Raw genomic sequence first — 17,844 nt, forward strand, 5'->3', positions numbered from 1 at the left:
AAAAACACCAACTCCAAGGCTGGTCAAATGGAAGTAGAGGCTGGCAAAATTCTGTTTGAAAGATCTCTGCAGCGCCACAACATGCGCTACACAACCATGCTATGCGATGGGGACAGTCGCACGTTCAGTGCTCTTAAAGATGCTGCAATCTATGGCTACATTGAAATAGTCAAAGAGGACTGCATAAATCACGTGCACAAGCGTATGGGAGCAGCTTTGCGCAACCTCTTGCAGAGACACAAGGGTGCAGGGAAGCAAAGTCTTGGCGGCAGAGGAAGGCTGACAGCTGATCTAGTTGACAAGCTGGCAATATATTATGGCCGAGCGCTTCGATCAAATGTAGGTGATGTGGATGCCATGCAGCGAGCTGTGATGGCGACATATTACCACATCACATCTACTGATGACTGCCCCAAACACAGTTTGTGTCCTACCGGTGAGAAGTCATGGTGCCGCCACAACGCTGCAAAGGCAAAAGAGGAGCCTGCACCAAAGCACAATTACAGTCTGCCAAGAGATGTGGCTGATGCTCTTTTGCCTGTTTATAGTCGTTTATCAGAGAAGAGCCTGCTGCAGAGGTGCATTCGGGGGAAGACCCAGAACTCGAACGAAAGCTTCCACTCGGTCATCTGGACCTTGATCCACAAAGAGCGGCACTCATCACTGTTTGCTGTGGAAGCAGCCACAGCAGAAGCTGTGCTGCGCTTCAATGCCGGCTGCAAGCATACAGCAGCAGCAATTCTGCAAGAATGCAGTACAAATGTGACAGCAACTGGGTCCAGGAGAGCTGAAGAAAAGGACTTGCACCGTAGCGTACGTTCTGCAAAGAAGCGGGCGGCTTCGCTTGGCGTTGCTAAAACAGAAAAAAGAAAACACCGCGACAGCATGCACCCCGACTATGCTCCTGGTGCATTTTAATAGCATGAGGTCTTTGGGGTTGCCCTTCCTGATTAAATGCCGTGAGGCTTGAGTGCTTCCGACAATCCCCCAATTTTGGTAGTGTTGCATTTTTTAAAGATCAATATCTCTGGTCCTGTTCTTGCTATTGCTTAAAAAATTTTTTTTCTAGAAAGGGAATCCTGCGAGTCTCATGAAACCAAGGTAAATGCAGTGACGACAAAAGAAAATTTGCTGAGAAGGTTATGTTGTCTTCGGTACCCAAATGGAATTTTCCTTTCAAGCGTTTCCTATTGCGTAACTTTGGCTCAAATTGGCATAGGCCATTAATTTTCGCTTCAGATCACTTTCCACCTGTTTCTGATCTTGTTGACATATCAATCATTGACATAATTTACACCTACATGCTGTGAAGTGTTTTTCCTCGTTTTCTCAAAACTGCAATTTTGAGGGTGCTGCAATTTTGGAGGAGAGATATCTCTTAGTCTATTTGTGCTATAGCTCTCATTCTTGTCTTGTTAGAAAGAGAAAACCTTCGACAGTGCCGTAGGACAAAAATATGTACAGTTATTATGCGGCAACATTTACAGAATTAATTATCAATCTTAGGTGCCAACCTGGGCTTTTATTCATAAAAGTTTGACTTATTGTAACTTTGGTTCAAATTCTTCTACCACGCTAATTCATGACTAGCGGCACTCTATGATCCTTCTAGATCACTCTGGCAGGGCTATTCTCCTCATGCATAAAGTGTTTAGTAATTAACTCACCTCCAAACGAAGAACATGAATTAGGGATTATTTTGAAAGCTATTTCATCTACAAGAAAACTAATCAGATATTTGAAATCAGCATGCAAAAGTACATTAATGGTGCAAGTTTCAGTCAGATCCACCCATAAATAAGGAAAAAAGTTTTAAGAGGGGTGTCCCCCCTTAAGGGGGACACTGCTCTTTGCATCAGATTTGCTTTCCCCAACTATCTGGAAATTTTGTCTGAGGTTTGCGTTCTGAGGTGAGCATTAATAGTGAGATGTTCACTCGATGAATATTCGACACTGCGATGATCGGCCGCTGGCGAGTCCGAGGAAGCGAGCGTGCACCTGTGAGCATCGTAACTCGTCAGTGGCATAGGATTGCCTTCACCCGCGATTGTCGGCTGTGGGCACGTTTCGGAGTTTAAAGACACAACATGGAAAGGTGTCTCCGCTGCTCGGCAGTTGGGCGGTACTGACTGCTGCAAGACTTCTCCATGAAGACGAACTTGTGACAAGCCGCTCGTGTACGGCGACACTCACTGGCATGTCGATCCTCACTGGCGAAGTAACGTTGCACCTGTAGCTCGATGATGAGATCGTGGCCCATCTCATATTCGCTGGCTGGTGCGTGACTCGACGAACTTGTAGTGGCACGTCTGCATGCGGCAAGGCGCTCGAGCGTGGCGACGCTCACTGGCACGTCGATTGTCACTGGTGAAGTAACGCTGCACCCGTAACTCGTCAGCGAATGATCTTGGTTCTTCGCACGATCGCTGGCTGGTGCTCAACTCGGCACGAGATCGCACAGCATGTTGGGCGCGTGCTCCGCAGATTCTGAACGGCGCTCTGTTCTGCAGAACCACCTACAGATAATTGCCGCTTCTTCATTGCCGTGACAGGCTTGCGTTTTCGCATCACGTAGGCATGCTTTGTTCAGAACTCCTTTTCGAACGTGTGATGTCGAAGCCTCGAAACACAAGAAAAGGAATTTCTTTCCAGCGGCGGACGCTCCCTGTGCTGGCTGCCATTATGACGCGGCGTCAGCCAACGTGCTGCGGAGCAGAGCCAATCGGGGCGCAGCATTCATTGGCTGCTTCGTGCTGCTGTCCTGCATATTTTCTTTTTTATGCGCTTGCCAGCTGGCAGTCAAGGAAGGGAAGGGCTGGGAAAAAAAGAGTGGCTTTCTAACGATACCAAAATGGCGGCATTCCGTAGTGGGAAAGCCCAGCAGGCACACAGTGAACTTGGCAGCTTTTTCACGGTTTGGGGTGGATATCTCGACGCTGGAACCAACAAAGTTATTTATTTAGAGAGTTTTTTTTGGTGAAATATTTCAGGCCAACATAGAAATAATGTTGTAGATTCCAAAAAGCGTACTTTTCAAAGATAGGTTTTTTCCCCAAGATTTTTGCGATCTGATCCCCGCTTCCCCCCTTAACAATGTTACACTGTAACCACAAGTTACCTACAGCAAATGGCAATTACTGCAACTGAAATGAACTTCTGAACCATTGCTGCACGTGGCCAAGGTGTCAGGGTGCCGCCAGATCTCCAGTTAGACACCAGGTACAAAATAAACCATTGCTTCCACCAGAAATGCTCACCTTCATGATCTCCTGGGCAGTAATGCCTCCGATAACAGCCTGCATAGGACACAGGGAGCCGGCCGACACGTGAGACAATGTCGCAAGCAGCTTCTCGTCCAGGGTTTCCAGTGGACTGGACAACGAAGCATTCCTCTCCTTGGCTAGAGTCACCACCTCAGCTGCATCCTCCTGTAAAGGTAGAAGAGGGAACTGTCAAACCCCCACCAGCTTGCTGCTTGCAAATGAAGATGTTTCATGGGAAGAGGTGTCCGACAAAAGACTTTCTCCAGAAAGTGGTACAAACAGCATGCGGTGCACTAAATGCAGTGAAGATAAACTGGTTCTGGTTTGTGGGATTTAAGGGGAGACGCGGGTCTTAAAACGGTCGAAAATGGTCAAAAAGTCGATTTTGGGAAAAACTCATTTTCGGAAGGTTTATCCTTTCGAGCATCTACAGTAAAATTATTAACGCTGAATTCGGTCGGGAAATGCGATAAAATCGGCTTTCAAAACACCACGGCAGCGATGAAATGGCCCCGAAAAGAGAGACTTTGTTCGAACTTCCCGCGCGCGCCGCCGGCGTTGCAGCCGGCCGATCGCCGCCATCTTGGGCTTGTTTTGAAGCTGGTTTCTTTGTGCGCAATTTGAGCTATCTCAAAATGGCGTCGCTCAAGCCGAGCGGCGGTTCGGGCCGGTTTCCCGAAGGCCGTTTTCGGGTCGCTGATTGGCTCGCACGCGGCGCGCGAAGCGCGCGCGCCGTTCTGCGCCTCCCATTGGCTGGTGTGACCGTCTACGTCATTTTTTTTTCTTTCTCTTGCGTTCGCCGCTGTGGCTGTCGCTTCGTGCGCGTCTGTTTTTGCGCTCGTGTTTCTCTACACGCCGTGTTTCCGCCTTGTGCCGGGAGTTTCTCTTTGCGATCGAGATGCCGGGAGACAGTCGATTGAAACCGAGCACGCAACGAGCTTTTGGAAGCCGGAAGAAACGTCCGTGGAACAAAAAACAGCAGGCAGCGGTCACCAGTGCGTCGCCGGGGCCTGCAGTGCCGGACTCGTTGGATCCGCCGGGTACATCAAGCACGCTGCCCGATGAAGACACCGCGGGACCAAGTTGCAGCACGAATCGTATCTCGGATCGTGGTACACTTCGTGTTGATGCTGTGTACTATTCGTCGACCGAGCAGGCGCAGCGTGTTGAGCGATCGGCGCAAGCAAAGTCCGTTCTGTCGGAAAAGTCAGCAACCCAGCGCAAGTTTGACCTTCTTGGCGTCAGTGCGGATTACCAGACAGCTGATGCCGGTACCCAGTTCGTGATTGTGGACTTGAAGGTTTTGAACAATTTTTTCGCGCAAGCGAAGTGCGGAACCTGCGGCGCAGGAAGTCTGCGTTTGAGCAAGGCAACAGATAAGAAGTACGGCCTTGCTGTAAAGCTTCTGCTTGTCTGCGAAAACTGCGATTTCGAACAGAAGCAGTTCTCTTCCCCAACTGTTTGCCCGGTGGAGCTCTCGTCTCCTTGGCTCCGGTCCTCACTTTCACCTTAAAAAAAGTCAACCCCTAACTTCTCGAAAGTAACCTCTATAATTTCATCACACTTACACATTCGACATTTTTTTTTTAAATGTTTCCTTGGATGGAATAAGACACTTTTTGTTTTGTTTTGTAGGGAAACTGATAGGGAACATCTGAGTAACATCCGTTGTCGAAGATTCTTCCCAATATTTTCTGCACTCAGTGTCAAAACTTCAAACGAGTTTTTCTCAGCTTCATGTTTTTTGGTGACATGACTAGCCTTACGGAACTTTTCATTGGGTTTTTGTGGTGCAATTTTAATAAATCTTATACCGTTGAATTCAGAAAGGTTTGAACTGTGGAGCTATGCTATTTTTATATTGCTAAGTTGAACATATCAAATTTATTGAACAATAATGTCAGCTAATTATATTTTCGAATTGTGGGGCATCTACATAATTGAATATTTTTATACTGTGATGTACATCAATGATAATATAAATAGCATAGCTCCACATGGCAGGTCTTTGGCTACAACTACATTTTAATCGGAACGAAAAAATATTGAGGGAAGCTGTCCTAACGACCCGTAAGAAATTACCAAATTAGGCTTTGGTTATTTCCCAATAACATTAGAACTAATTGAGATAGAGTAAAACTAATTACATTTTTGAAAACAGGAGGAAGAAATACATATACACACCCAATTTCGTTATTATATCTCTAAAAATAAAAATTTTCATTTTAAGACCAGTGTCTCCCCTTAACGTCCCAAAGAGACTCTGGCTATGAGAGACGCCGTAGTGGAGGACTCCGGAAATATTTACTGCAGTGATTATCTGATTATTGATATAATGAACTAATTTGGGATCCATTTCGAGCTCCCAATGCACAGGATCAACTGTATTAGGGCTACTCCCGAACATAATCTTGGCACGAGTGGTCCGACACCTGAGTAGGCACCTGCGTTTTTCTCACACAGCGATCAAACTAATGTGATGCAAAGCTGCGACTCAATGGAACCTTTTGGACTTCTCTTGTGGATACTCAATGACTTTCAGAGTTGTGCGCAATACCTGAAATACTGGGTCAGAAAAAAGGATAATGGGAACCAATACAAGAAGCATGTTAAGCTAGAATACCATCCATTAAGGAACACATGTTGAAAGTAGAGTTTATTTCTACCAAACTGGTACACAACAGCATCAAAAGCAGCCCACATTTTATACAGTGTTCCAAAGCTCGGGCTGGGACAGATCCAGATGAGAGAACTGAAATCTGCCTGCAAACTGGCAATGGTGTTCCACTTTATCTGCCCGCTCTTTCCACAGCGCAAGTCCAATGCTTCTGAGGAGAAGCACCTCTACTATGAGCGGGTTTAAGAACTGTCAGCATGCACAATAACCCTGCAGAGACAGGCTCTGTCTATCGGCAAGGGTTCGCTGCAGGCTTTCAAGAGTGCACAGGGGTGCCTCTGATGCCACAAGCAATGGATGAGGGAGTGACATCCAGGTAAGAGAGACTGGTAGCGTGTTGAGTAAGCCTTATGCCGCGATGCTAAAATTACGACAAGATAGCTGCAAACTTGGCGATAACAAAAATTCGCACCAACAGAAAAAGCGGACGCGCACCACTACCAAATATCCGGCACTGCAGCGAGGACACCGGCGGTCAAGACCGGTATGGCGCGACCTGCTGCTGTGATTGGCAGTGCACACGCTTTTTTTTTATGTGGTCAGCCAGTTACTTTAGCTTCAGCTCGAAATGGCCTTGACTGGATGCTTAGCCGATGGTGCTAGTGCAGTCAATGGTGATGCTGGCAATTAGGATGTGGTTGCAGATTTCTCACTGCCGGTTTTGCAAAAACAATTCCAGCGCAGGCAGAGGTCACTTATTGAGGTTTGGGGCATTGGTTGTACAATTGGAAAGCTCTGTCAAGAACCGGGAGTTTCCCGGCCGAATGGGAAGGGTTGGCAGGTACGCATATATGCAGCATTCAGTGCCATCTTGTTTCAGCAGTACATCAATGTTGCCGTGTTCACCCACCTTGTTCCAAGGACGTGGCAATCTGGAGTGCTTCTTTTCAAATGCATGCAGTGCTTGAAAGCCCAAGTGGAGCTGAGGCGGGCGATCCATCTTGGCAAAGTCTGCCATGAGGAACTCTGGGTCGGTGAGGGATTCTTTCAGGGATTTCTGTAACAGTCACAATGGAGAAAAGTCAAAAGGTGGTGATGGCAGCTAACTCAAAAGGCTGTTGACTTTGAAAGTATCGTCCAGCATTTAAAAAGAACAGCATGAATATTGCTTAGGTATCCCCCTCATTTTCTTCAAGCAAGTCAGAAAACTAATGTGTAAAGCTGAAATAAAGAAAAGCTGAGAAGCAAACAAACTGACGTGCTTCTTGATGCAGCTTTTTAGCAGTACTTCAGGCAGTTGTATTTTGATGGTTAACGAAGGTCAACTGTCCTCGAAATAAAAAAAATGTAGACTTGGAGAGGAACGAGAAGGTGTTTTGTCCATCCAAGTTTCATGCAAATTAAAGGGCCAATGCTTCTTATAATTTACAGTTCCCCCAAAAAGGAAAATAGCATCTGGGAATGACGCTTTTAGTTTATTTTAGTTAGAAACCGGCCCTGGTGGTAAATATGATGACTTGTGAAGCTGGCATGTGCATTCCGAACAAAAAATAACATTTTTGGAGCTGGCAGGTCGCTACACAGACCCCGTTCCACAGCATTTGTCACACGCTTCGTACAAACAGCAGGCAAAAAAAAGACTCACAAACTTTATGTCCTTTGGCACCTTGACCTGAGTTGCAACACCACCCCGCACATAATCGCCAAACTGTGTCGTGTCGCCCACACTGAATGTGTATGGGCCTACGGAAAGAATAGAGAAAAAAAGAAAGCTCATCAAACACTCCCTACATCCAGCATTCAAAACGTGCGAACACACTGCAACCTTGCGCATCAACAAAAATAACACTTTCTGTGGTCCGCTTCATCCTCAGCAGCACATGAACAGCACGAGATAACACCTGTAGTGCCATCTCATGCTGCTTACAAGAACTGCCTGTGACATGCACCCAAACTCACCAAGCACCTTGACTTTCATGGGTGGGCAGCTGTTGATCTCCGCCATGCCAGTGACTTCTGAGAAAGAGACATAGTCCCCATCCTCCAGCCCATGCCTTGTTTCATCCAAGCAAGTGACCACTGCTTCCTTGTCCTGGGAACACAAAAACAAGAGACCATTTGCTTCAGCCGTGCACTAAAAAAAAACTTTGCTCCTTTTCAAAGTTATCTTTTTCCAGGTGACTTCCCTGCCCTATTAAATTACGCTATGAAGTAAAGAACAATGATTACCAGTCGCCCACTGTAATCAAAACAAGACAGCTTCAGCTGTCCTCCCCAGCACTGTTCAGTACTAACAAAAAACACATGAAAGAAGCAACAGATTTCGCACTATTTCAGTGCGCAGGGGTGAAGAGTGGCAACGAATACGGTTTCAACATACCTTGCTGATGGAGGCAATCATGACTGATATTGGCTGCTCCCCATTGGTGTCCACCACGCGGAAGTTCTCACCAAAGTCGCAGAAGATTTGACTGCAATGCACAGATCAGGAAGACACTTCCACCACGCCCACAGCACTGAAAAGGCTAATACAGTAAAAGCTCGTTAATTCAAATTCCACGGGCCGCCAGGCCAGTTCGAATTAACCAAAATTCGAACTAATGAAAGTGAGCAAAAATGAAGGCGTTTGATGCCCGGAGGGCACGAAAAACATTTATTTAGCAAAAAAGTCTGTTATCATCTTCTGCTTCTTCTCTCTGAGGGCTACCGTACTCACTCGGTCTTCTAGCATGCGAATGCGACGCAGGGAGTCTTCTTCCCCCTCTTCAAAGCTGAAGAAAAGGCGCGCGACATTCAGCGCTCCCATAACTTCTGCCGCGGATGGACGCACGGGCTCTTGCTCCTCGTCGTCGTCCTCGTCTTCTGCCTCTTCTGGGACAGACTGCTCCCCAACAATTTCAGCGACAATGTCCTCATCACTTAGGGCACCGCACACTGCTGCATCGCTGTCTACTCCAACGTAATCATCAAAACTGACGTCCTGCAGCACAGCACGCACAGCCGCAGGCAGAGGCTCCGGACTCCCATCGTCGCCACTTTCTTTCATACTTCCGGCAGCAAAGCCACAGTGGTGGAAGCAGTTTGCAATTGTGGACGGCGTGACCTGCTCCCATGCACGCACCAACATGTGCATTGCTGTGAGCAATGTGATGGTGCTGGTCTTCTGGTTTCCATTGCACAAAGTCATGCGCTCGATCATGTGGCGCCTATAGAAACATTTGATGTTTCTGATCACCCCCTGATCCATCGGCTGCGAGGCCGCAGTCGTGTTGGCGGGCAAAAAGACGAGCCTTGTGGCTTTCAGCTCGGCGTCGACTTTGTGTGCCGAGCAGTTATCCACAATGAGGAGAACTTGACGCTTCCCTAGCTCCATCCTCCGATCGAATTTCAAGAGCCATTTTTTAAACAATTCGCCCGTCATCCACGCCTTGCTGTTGGCGGAGTATTCTGTCGGCAGCGTCCTAATGTTCTTGAAACATCTAGGCTTATGTGCCTTGCCGACAACAAAAAGAGGGACCTTCTCCGTCCCGGTCATATTAGCGGCGACCAGAACAGTAATCCGCTCTTATCTTCGCTTGCCGCCAGCGCAGCTGTCCCCTTTAAATGTTACTGTTCTGTCGGGCTGGAGCTTATAAAACAAAGCCGTCTCATCAGCATTGAATATATCATGTGCCGAGTAGCTTTCTAAGTACTGCTGCAGAGCACCGCTTCACCACGTGGCACAAGTTTCTGCATCCACTTCTTTGGCTTCTCCAGACAACACCCGGAAGACAAGACTGTCTGTCTCTCTAAAGCGGTGAAACCATCCTTCGGAGGCGACAAAATCTTCTACATTCAAGCGCAGGGCGAAATCTGCCGCCTTCGCCATGATAATTGGGCCGCTCAGTGGAATGTCAGCGCTTCTCATTTCTTTCACCCACGTGATCACAGCGGTCTCAATTTCCGGATACTTGGCTAACCGAAGCCTTTTTCTGTTGCTGGCGAAATCTTCGGCTTCATAGGCATCCTCGATGGCCTTCCTATTTCGGACGTACGTCGACAACGTGCTTGGTGGAATCCCGTGCTTTTTCGCGATTTCCACTTTGCTGGCCTTCCGTTCATCCACCTCGCGTAAAATAGCCACTTTCTCCTTCACCGTCTTGGCACAGTATTTCCCACGCGAACACATCTCGCGGACACAAGCTCACAACAAGCGGCGTGCAAAACGAGGGCTCACGAAATGCAACACGAAACCGTGGTCGATAACACTAAAACGTCGTTCCTCGAAGGAGTCGCGGCAGGAAAGACTGTTTAGTACTTGTTCCAGCACCCTAGCGGCGCCCCGATGGTCGTGCCATCTATCATTCTGCCGTGAAAGCTTCCAACGATGGTTTTTAACAGCGCCGCTTGGCGGCGCGCAGTTCGAATTATGGGTGGCGGCGCCAATTTTTGAGTGAATTAACGAGCGGTTACGCGCATAGACTTCTATGCACTGCGGACCGGACCACGATGACTATTTCGAATTAACGAGTTGTGAATTAACGAGCTTTCACTGCACAGCACATGTGCAAACATCAAATTTGTGTGTGCAAAGCAAATACAAATAATAAAAAATTCAGAGCAAATCAAATCAAATACTTTGCGAATTATTTCAAACATCAGTACAGGTTGCTGAAACTAAAGACACTTTCATAAAGCACAGCTAAGAAAAGGAGCATTGATAATGCAAACTGTTTCAACCCTTCATTAGCTTATCGTAAAAACCAGTGTATAATACAGGGTATTATTTCGTGATAGCGAAATTGGGAAAGGAGTTTTCATCCATGTATAATGCAAGCAAAGAAAGATTAAAGGTATTTATTACAAGTTTTGTGGTTGCTTTGATGGATGACAGCGTACAAGCTGCCGGTTTGCATGTGTCGCGCTCGTGCCTTTTCGCGTCTACCACTATGTTTTGAGATTCAATGCTTTCACACGATCGTCGTAGTCCACTGTGCTATGCACTGAGAGTCCTTTGCTAGAGAGATGTTTCCATAGAAATTCACCTTGGGTAACTCTAAATGCATTCACTATCCTGCATTTCTCGAAAGCGTCTGATTCGGCAGTAGGACGTGACCAGCATGGCTAGAGGGGCCTGTGAAAGACCCCTGCAAAATGCTGAGTGTTGCTTTTGCCATTCCTACATCGTGCGAGGTGCGATAGACCTGCTTCCGGTTGTGGGTGCGTCATGATGTGGTCGCAAAGGACATGGAGTGGCTTTGGCGTGGGGAAACCGGAATCTTCGAAAGTCAACCCCCCCCCCCCCCAACACCAATTAAAAAAATTATGACATGCCTCTACTGGACGAAGTGCAAAGTGTCCAGCAGTGATGTACTTGTATAAATGTTGAGCAGAAATTACTTCATAATTCCAATGCAAGCTTTTTTTTTAATAAATTGCCAGCAAGGAGCATGAACATCTTATCAAGCGGGTGACCACTGTTCCGAGAAACATGTAACTGCTGCCCACTGGTATTCAGTGGACTGCACAAAGATTTAACTGGGCAACAGTTGAAACTGGTTTGGTTTTGTTTACGAGTTTTAACGTCCAAAATCAACTCTAGACGGCATAGTGGGGGACTCCAGAAATTTCTACCACCTGGGGTTCTTTAACGTGCACTGACATCGTACAGCACACGGGCGCCTTGCTTTTCACTTCCACCGAAAAGCGGCCACAGAGGCCGGGATTCTATCGCACATTCTCGGCAACAGTAGCAGAGCGCCGTAACCACTGTGTCACCTCAGCGGGGCTACGACAGTTGAAACCTGCCTGTGTAACAGGGGTATGAAACCGATCACTGTCAAAGTGCACTTTGTAAGCAGCAATTTGCAGCAAAAAGGCAAACAAAAAACAGCAAACGCACCCGAACAGGCCTCGGGTGTCAGCCACAATCAGGGCAACGTTGTGGGCTCGTGCCATGGCCGAAATGGACAGCTGCTCCGCCAGCGGAGTGTCCGTCAGCACAACCACCTGTTGCAGAAAAAAAAAACAAAAATCCAGAATGTTTTGGACAAAGCTCAGGATGACAGTGAAAGATGTGAAAAACAGCTGTAAACACTGACATGACCTAGGACTCCTTCAACCAGTTTGATGATTGCAGTGAAGCAGCTTTAGCTCCATGAATACTGTACTTATCCAGATAATAAACCTTTCTTTCAAGAAAATATATATATATACACACACACAAGCGAAGCCGATGAGCCGCTCGATAATATAACCACAACAAAACCGAGAACTTCGTTAAATGGAACCGCCAGTAAAGATCCGCCAGGAAGCCCGAGATTTGCAAGCTCGCACCACACGTTTATATATATATATATATATATATATATATATATATATAAGGAGCCCATAAAACTGATGCACAATAGCATCGTATCTAGCCAGCATTTTTATGCAATGTCCCAAAGCCCGGGCTAGGACAGATCCAGACGAAAATACTGAGACCTGCCAGCAAACTGGCAATGGAGTTCCACTTTCTGCCCGCCCTTTCCACAGTGCAAGTCCAATCTTTACGAGGACAAGCACCTCTACTATGAGCGGGGGTTTAAGAATGCTGTCACGGGAAAAGCTGTAACCATGCGCAACAACCTTGAAGAGAAAGCTCAACTACAAGCGGCCATCACTAACCTGTTTTACAGCAAGTTTACTTGCACAGATAGCTCACCCATACTTTGAAAGTACTGAAACATTTTCCAGGGCTGTGCTAATTCATCATAAAGAAGTGTGTTGCCACATAAAGGGGTGCACACAACAGGAGCTGCACTGCAGTTAAAAAAAAAAAAAAAGCCACTGAGAAATGATGGTTTTATGCAAGGGCTGCACCCAGCCACGAGTCCCGGGGAAAAAAAAAAAAAAAAAAAAAAAGCAGATTTGCATAGTTCATCAAATACGAAGTAGGTGCATAGCACTGCTTATCCCTGTTATTCTTTTCATGCATTTTACACTCCTTATACCGTTCAGCTGCAATATCAGAATCAGTAGACGCACGTTCCCGCTATCTTCGTAGCCATTTTACCTCAGCACATCGAGCATGGCGAACCTGCGCCGCAGTGCCAGACGGCTCTGCTTCATCCACTGCGACGCGAAGGAAACAGGCGGCACAGCCGTGTCCTCAGCTTCCTTCCACCATCTTCAGTGGCTTTTATTACAAATGAACGAACATAGGCACAATGTATTGCACCCCTCTTTAGAATGCACTGCTCTGCGCCCGAAAGGTCTGGGGTGGTATCATAGGGGGAGAAAGATTTTAGGAGAATGCAGGGCATGAGCAAAACAGATGCTCCAGAGTTTCGGTATCAACACATTCCAGGCAGTGAAAGAAGGTCCCCAGGACGAAAAAAGGTAATACAAGAGCAGGGTAATGCGCTTGAAGGTGAGCGCACAAGCTACTTCACGACGCGACGAGCGGCTCGGTGCAGAGGTCCAGGGAGCACAGTGCATACACGTTTGCTGCCCGTGAAGGCTAAGTAGTGATTGATGCTAGGGGAGAGATGCCGAAGTTGAGGACGCACGAACGACACACGACTGCTCAGTCCGGAGTGACACACGCTTGTACAACGCTGCCCGGTGATGCCCACAACTGTGACACGCCCCACCCTCACTGGGTGCATCTGTGCGGCCGCTCCGCTCCCTTATTCGCGTGATGCGGGCATCGCCACCTTCTCTTTCTCCTCTTCAAGTTCACGGAGAGACAGAGAGAGCGGCTTCTGCTGCAGCTGTGCGGCGGCTCCGCCTCCTAAATGCTGAGCCGCGCGTCGCCAACTGCTCTTTCTCCACTTCAAGTTCACGAGGACAGAGAGAGTGAGCAGCTTCGGACAGACATCGGCGAAATTCGTGATTGCGGCTAGTAGTGCTACGCACTAAAAAAAAAAAAAAAAAAAAAAAAAAAAGTGTGGCCCTTACACAAGTGTATATGGCATTTCGTTAAGTGTCCTGAAATGAGAAAATGCCTGGCTGAACACAGTATCACTTAGAGTCACAAGAGCCAGAGTGCAGAGACATTGTTTCAGTTTTGTTAACGCCAAGGTTTTCCATAGAACCTTTGGCGTACGTATGGTACAGGCGACAGTTTAACAAAAAACTGCATTTTGCACCAGCACGCAGCAAAATTTGCCATTCAGTGCCATTTGGCACAACAGTTCAACCACTGCCACACACATAAGCAACTAAGGCATGACCAAACGCACAGTCACCATCCATCAAAGCATCCATCAAAGAGGCTAGTGTTGGGTGGCAGAATTTTGGAAGCCTTCTTTTGCACTGCATATTCAGTTTCAAAGCTGAAAGACCTGTGCCAATGTTATAAGCACTGATTGTCCACTATGATTACCCACGACTATGACTACTACCCACTGTCAGTCACTAGCATGCCAAGCATGGCTACTCTTGAGAGCACGCAAAGAGGTGAACTCACACTGAACTGCTTCAGGAAATCTTCAGTGAGGGACTGCGTGTGGGCAGCCACAGAGACGTAGGTGTTCAGCTCTTGCAGTGGAGTCAGGCAGGCTTCAGCTCTGTTTTTGCCCAGGGCACCCTCGTTCAAGTAGAACTGAAGAAAATATGTGCACCGTAAGACATGTGTGAAATGGATACACACAAACAAAATGGACAGACAAAGATCCCAATATGCAGAGGCTTAACATGTATAACACTTGTTTACACACATACACAAAAAGAGGGAAGGGGCAATAATTAGCTGCCTCAATTTTCCACAGCCATCTTTCCATTTTCACCCTTACACACCTAACAACAAGGGACAATTCAACGGTACAGATTTATGCGACTATACTCCATAACAAAATACTAACAATGTCCACGGTGAGAGCGCAAGTATAGATTGCTAAATTTTATTGTAGCACGATGAGTGCATTTAGAAGTGCAACGATGACACAGGCTGTACAGGCAGTGCAAGTACACATTCTACATACAGAGTCATGCACTGTTCCTGGCAGAAAACAAAATTGTGTGATAATGACACTTCATGCACATAATTAGCACCTCTGATCCGAACACTTCGTCCTCAAAATTAGTAGGATGAGAGAGAGACCCTTTAATGAAAAACAGAAAATTTAGCCGGCGTCTAGGTTTCGCTGGCGTGCTACTCCGTGTAGGAAGGGGAATTGGGGAGGGAAAGATTGAAAAAGAATAGCGAGGAGATTAAAAGAAATAAAGGGGGAGATAAAATGTGGCCATTAAATGCGTTGTAAGGTGCAGCGTGGAGTAATGGTATTAAATAAAATGAAATGCATAGTCCGATAAATGTGCTTATAGAGTTCACAGCGTAAAAAATGCCTGAGGGTAACATTCAAGGTGAACTTGGAGTTTGTCTAGAAGTCCAGTCTCTTTCAAATACGTAAATAAAAAGTTCATTGAGAGAGTCTGTTGCCTAGGGCAGGATAAGGGACCTAAAACAATGTCAATTGTTAAAGGCACTGGCAAGAGCTCCATGCTATGCACCTGGATGTACCCAGCAAGCTGCCACATGTAGTCATCATGCAAATGCCTAAACTGGCCACATGGTACAGAGCACACCACATTGCTTATTTAACAAAGAATTCACAGGAAATCACTTCCCACCTGCACTTCATGCTTGGAGACATTTGAAGCTTTGGTTATTACTTTGAACGGTTTTAATGTGCCAAATCGACTTGGGCTATGAGAAACACCATAGTGGAGGACTCCGAAGTTGTTGACCACCTAGGGTTCTTTTACATTCACAGACTACTCTACACGGGCGCATTGCTCTTTGCCTCCACCAAAAAGTGGCTACCGTAGCTAAGATGGCCATGTGAAGGGAAGGCCCAAACCTGAGAAGAAAGGTCTGTAACGGTGCACAAGCCCTGGTCATGGATGGTGACCGACTTGACGCCGCTCAGGATGATGTTTTTGGCAATTTCCACCCCGAGGCCTCGCATGCCCGAAATGAGCACGTCTGACCGGGCCATCCGGAGCATTGCCTCGTGTCCCAGGACATAGCTGCAAAACAAGACACAAGCTTACGCTTATTTGTGACGTACCGGAAATGCAAAAACTGAATTCTTACTTCTCGTTTGTTCAAAGTTATGTTTTGGTGTGTGCACTAGTACTCTATAAACTCTACAGTGTTGTTCATAAATTGAGTCCCTGTCACTTATTTGCACATTTTGTGCATTCCTTATGCCTTTGGTAATGCGACTGGACACTAAGTACAATCCTGAAACCTCCCTGTATGAAGATTACAAGCAGATAAAAGTAGCCGGAAAACATCAAGCTAGCCCTTCTGGTAGCCGTAGGGGCAACAGTGCTACGAGCCGTCTGTGGTCTAGCTATATTAGGTTTTACGGCACAGAAGCAGCTAATGTCATGGCCAGTAAAAGCTTGAATCGCAGTTTTAGCATAGCGTACACAAACATACACAAAGGAATAGCGTATGCTAAAGGATAACATGCTCCGTATTGCCCATGCGCCAAACGCCGTTCTAAATCGAACCTTTACATTTACACTGCCTCCCGAGTGTAGTGCCAGTGCATGCACAAAACAAAAATTTAGTTTCTGACATGGTGGCACCGCGCTTTGAGGAAGGACTCCGCTTGATGTCATTACTGCGTTTCCCAGCAATTTTAATAGTCACAAATGGCTCTCCTGTCTTATCTTGTGAATACCAAAATGCATGACATGGCTTTGCTTTGTTATTTAACTGCAATGACCATTATCCGCTCTGATGACTAAACTTGACAAAACTGCCTCTTCCTGTTCAAACAAATTGATGACACCACCAGGCAGAATTTTTGTTTCTTTTGCTGGCTACCCATTTCATAGGGCAGCCACTCTATCGCATTGTCTCTATCGCATGAACCAAAAGTGTAGATGTGACAACCAGCGTAACGGTCCGCAAAATGCTTGCGTTTAGTGTACGTAGACTTGCATACGCTATAATGAAACTAATATTTAGTGCAGCAATGTGGACAAAATCTTTTTAAATCTATGGTTTAATTTTCCAATTCCTTGAGAAATCTAAAGAAACGAAAAATTAATGTGCAATTTTACCTAAATGCAACCTTGGTTAGAGAAAACTATTCTACAGAAAAGAATGAACTTTCTTAGCCGCTCAAGGTTTTGTACACTCGAATTCATTGCATTTTCGGCAGTAAGAATTGCAAAAGTGCTAAGTAACAAAGCTTTCATACCTGCTTTTTTCATTCTGCACGGTTGATGTACAATGCGCACATACTGCGCTTTCAACCAAGTCAACCATTTTTTAGCATTTCAGGCCAATTCAGAGCATGACAGCAAGCCGCAAAGCATTTCAATGTGCAGCTTTTTTGAGTAGATAAAATAAACTTTCACACAACCTTAGCACAGCGTTTGTGACATCCTACACAATGATTACATCACAAAAGATGTTGCAAACCTGTCAACTAGCCCTACTTCTATTAGTCAATATGTCCGCACGTCAGAACTGACCAATAGCAGTGGGGCTAATCGATCTGTTTGCAAAAGATTTGAGACAGGTTTGTGATAATTACGTAATATGGCCACCAGTGTTCCTGACTAGTGCTGTGCAACCCAAGTAAACTTCATTTTAGCCATTTTAGTTAACTTTCTCTTTCTTTTCACATTTCACTCCTCTGCAGGGGTCGCCAGGCAATCAATCAGCTGCCCTCTCCCGAGTTCTCTGCAAGATGAATAAAATGGCTTCGAGTTTTAGAACAGTTTGGTTTGGTTCATAATGTTTAGTGTCCCAAAACAATTGGCTGTGATGAACGCCATAGAGCAAAGCAGTGGCCTTGTAGTAGAGAATCCTCCTCGCATTCATGAGGTACCAGTGCAATAACCCTTGGCGTTGCTGGGTGCACACTGGTTTTCAACCCGGTGCTTGGCTCTTCTGGAGTGAAATGTTTGGAAAACGGGTAACAGATCAAAAAGGGTCACATATGGACTTCTGTAGCACGAGCTGGACTTATG

The 17,844-nt window shown here is 46.3% G+C and overlaps 1 protein-coding gene across 3 annotated transcripts in view; it reads right to left on the bottom strand.

The window, feature by feature from the left end:
• The window catches only part of Uba1 (ubiquitin-like activating enzyme 1), a 53,893-nt gene that overhangs the window by 30,852 nt on the left and 5,197 nt on the right, over positions 1-17,844 (bottom strand). For all 3 annotated transcript variants that reach the window (XM_084589285.1, XM_084589275.1, XM_084589293.1), the window contains exons 3-10: positions 15,708-15,876; positions 14,315-14,449; positions 11,762-11,868; positions 8,261-8,351; positions 7,840-7,972; positions 7,526-7,623; positions 6,791-6,937; positions 3,258-3,428 (exon numbers count right to left, since the gene is read on the bottom strand). In XM_084589285.1, the coding sequence (XP_084445411.1) occupies positions 3,258-3,428; positions 6,791-6,937; positions 7,526-7,623; positions 7,840-7,972; positions 8,261-8,351; positions 11,762-11,868; positions 14,315-14,449; positions 15,708-15,876 (1,051 nt within the window). The remainder of the gene's footprint in view (positions 1-3,257; positions 3,429-6,790; positions 6,938-7,525; positions 7,624-7,839; positions 7,973-8,260; positions 8,352-11,761; positions 11,869-14,314; positions 14,450-15,707; positions 15,877-17,844) is intronic.

The sequence above is a fragment of the Amblyomma maculatum genome, chromosome 1 (genome assembly GCF_055883805.1).
Source record: "Amblyomma maculatum isolate TAMU_Amacu chromosome 1, ASM5588380v1, whole genome shotgun sequence".
Taxonomy (NCBI): Eukaryota; Metazoa; Arthropoda; class Arachnida; order Ixodida; family Ixodidae; genus Amblyomma; species Amblyomma maculatum.